This window comes from Coenobita brevimanus, chromosome 68 (genome assembly GCF_032717465.1).
Source record: "Coenobita brevimanus isolate Jiangsu-jjx chromosome 68, ASM3271746v2, whole genome shotgun sequence".
Taxonomy (NCBI): domain Eukaryota; kingdom Metazoa; phylum Arthropoda; class Malacostraca; order Decapoda; family Coenobitidae; genus Coenobita; species Coenobita brevimanus.
In genome coordinates, this window is record NC_137021.1 from 19,295,192 (window position 1) to 19,298,433 (window position 3,242).

At 40.1% G+C, this 3,242-nt stretch overlaps 1 protein-coding gene across 1 annotated transcript; it reads left to right on the forward strand.

Annotated features, from left to right (window-relative positions):
* Positions 1 to 943: 943 nt before the first annotated feature.
* LOC145405853 (uncharacterized) lies at positions 944 to 1,591 on the forward strand. The gene has a single exon (XM_080277109.1). It carries the CDS (start codon positions 944 to 946, stop codon positions 1,589 to 1,591), a length of 648 nt encoding a protein of 215 aa, XP_080133235.1.
* Positions 1,592 to 3,242: the final 1,651 nt, after the last annotated feature.

Consider the following 3,242-nt stretch of genomic DNA (forward strand, 5'->3'; position numbering starts at 1 on the left):
GTGTAGGGGTATAATATAGAGGCGAGTATACAGGCTAGATATTTTTTACCTTTTAGCTATACATCGCCCCTTAGTTTCGAAAATTACTTCTCGACCATAATTATTTTAAATGACATCGTACTGAAAAGGTTATGAGTATGTTTTCGAGTTTACTTATATGTAGGTTTGCTGGCAGGTATGTTTGGGCACGATCCAGCCTGGCTGTGACAGTATGCCTGGCAAAGAGAGACCAGCGTTGAAGAACAGAATTAGGCATCGGTATGCACCCACCAAGTACTTAACTCATGCCAGAAATATCATCCACAATGTCCACCAGTATTTTGAAAGCGAGGGATCTTGTCTAACTGCTGCACATGCCGTTGAGAAGACATCAGATGCAGTTAGGCCTTCTGAAAGGATCGTCAGGAGGATTAAGAGTGAAGTTTTGATGTCAACAGATGGAATTATACACACACCACCTCCACGTTCAAGACTCTCCACTGTGGTAGGACAGACCGATGACTTTCAAAAGGACTGTATCAGGAGGGAATGACTTTCCTTTTACGAGCAAGGTGAGCTTCCATCACTGACGGAACTACTGAAGAGGGTCAAGACATCACCCGTATCCTTCAGTGGATCAAGGACTTCTTTACATAGAGTTGTGAGGCAGATGGGCTTCAGATACAAAAAAGCAGAAAGTGGGAGAAGGATATTAATGGAGAGAGAAGACAACGTTGCTGGAAGAAATGCTTATCTGAGAAAAATATCAGGCAACAGAGATAGCTCTCATCCTCGCCCTGAAATCTACCTAGATGAGACTTGGATTAACCAGAATATATGCCTTAAGCGATGCTGAACTGATGGTGAGGGGGTAGTTGGGCCTAAACTTAAGACAGGGAGAGGAGCTCGATTCATCATCCTACATGCTGGTGGCCAAAATGCCTTTGTGCCGGGAGGGCTCTAGATGTTTCGATCAAAGAATGGAACAAAGGGAGATTACCACGAGTCAATGGACCATCAACGATTTAAGCAGTGGTTTGAGGAACAATTACTTCCAAACATCCCAGAAAGATCCCTCATCATAATGGACAATGCTTCCTATCACTCAAAAACCATCAATATAATGCCAACAACCAGCAGTAAGAAAGGCGATATAATTGAATGGCTGTCATCTGCCAATATCACATTTGATCCGCCTCAAACAAAGAAGGAACTGTATTTCGTCTGCAAACAGCATAAAAGCAAACAAGAATATGAGATAGACCAATTGGCCATGGAAAAGGGACATATGATACTCAGACTGCCTCCTTACCACTGTATGTTCAGTCCTATTGAATTAATATGGGCACAGCTGATGAGCGAAGTAAAGAAAAGAAACTCAAACGGAGATCAGTCCCTGATGAGAGTTGAGGAAATTACTCACGAGACTATGAACAAAATTACCCCTGAAACTTGGCGTAGTTGTAGCAGCCACAGGAAGAAAATCGAAGATGAATACCGTGCCAAAGACATCGCACAAGACCATTTGTTTGAGGAATTTGTTATTAACATAATTTCTGATACAAGTGACGAGAATGAAAGTGAAGATGACGCACATGGAGAAAGAGCTTAATACATAGCACCAGTACGTAGCCTACACATTTTCTCAGAACATCCAATAAATCAAGCTCACCTTTTTCTATTGTTCACCTATTATGCTTGTTGTCTTAGCTTCGTGTGTGTATGTGTGTGTGTGTGTCTCCTTAGAGAGAGAGAGAGAGAGAGAGAGAGAAGACAAAACAGAAGAGGATGAAGGTGGACATGATTATTGTACTGTACATAGGCTTGCACATAAACTGGATAGTGAAATAAATGTTATTAAATTCACGAGTAGTAAGAAGTGGAAATACCCTGTACTAATTTGTGTAAACAGTTAACAAAAAATAGTTTACATTTTAAATATGAAAGCATTGGACTTACATCGAATCTGAAGTAAAAATGAAAGGAATGGTATAGCCTATTACTTCATGAAGAAGTTCAGGGGGGACAAATTTTTCTGCATCTTTCGCATCCTCATAATTTCTAAATTAATCAAGTAATCAGATATCTATAGAGTAAACAAATAGAAAACTTAATATAATTTGTACGTGCGAGGGTACATTAGTTATTACATTTTCCGATAACCAGTCAGGTTAAGGTCTCTTTGAAGTTTAAATAGTCCGCCTTCACTCAGCTGTCGCTTAGTGGCTGTTCGATTGAGCTGCCTCCCACCCCGCAGAACTCGACTTTTCATTTGAATTTTTTTAATTATTCAGAGTTGTGGCAAGGTTTAAGGGTGCGGACTGATCTTACAATTTTAATATGTGTTATACCAACGCTTAAATTAAGCAGGTTTCCTTAATATTCTGTTATATAACGCACTTCCTAGAACTTAAAGGAATTGGTCGAATGCTGACCTTGGCTTGGACTGTATTATAACATTTTGTTGACTCATTATCTCTATCTTCCTGCGAAAATTTCATTCTTAAGTATATAGCAGATTTCATATTGCTTTTGACGATTGTGTTGTCGAAAAACTCAGTATCACGTCTGTTAATAAAGAGTGTATCGGTTTACGCAACAACGAAATCGAACAAACACCTCCAGCCAATCAGAATCTCGGGAAGATCAGTGTTACCACATATGCCTGGCGAGATTAATTGGTATGAGGTATAGTGTTCACACAAAAAGGACTGTTATGTTATATGACCTCTAGTGTACATACAGAAAGGACTCCAGTGTTCATACGAAAAGAACTTTAGTGTAAAATCAAAGACAAAAGTCGTGCCGTTGTTTTGTCCGAAGATTAAGTGTAACAACTGAAACATTGTGACAGCTCTACCACAAGAGCATATTCGTGGCTGGCTACCCTGACTTCCGCATGCTTCATATTTGCTGCTGACGGGATGACAGAATAAATGAACCCAGGAAATTCCGAAACTTTAACATCGACTCGCGAGAATTATTGAGTCTAAATTTCGTATGAATAAGGAAATGAGAATGGCCAGGCGATGCTTGATTGTATGGAGAGGTCAAGCAACACTCATCTAACCATTAGGGAGGTGAGAGGCGGCATGATCTCTCTTCATTTACGCGAAGTGAATCCTGAACTGAAAGTTCAAACATCTAGTGAAAGCATAACAATAGTTATGTGGATTAGGCGAATTCGGGAGGAAGGCACAACGGAGAACCGTCATCGTTTGGATAACATTCGTGTTAATACACCTCTATAGGACTAGGGATTA

What these genes read in the sequence shown, in the direction of transcription:
- LOC145405853 (XM_080277109.1), top strand. Translation starts at nt 944, where the DNA reads ATGTTTCGATCAAAGAATGGAACAAAGGGAGATTACCACGAGTCAATG.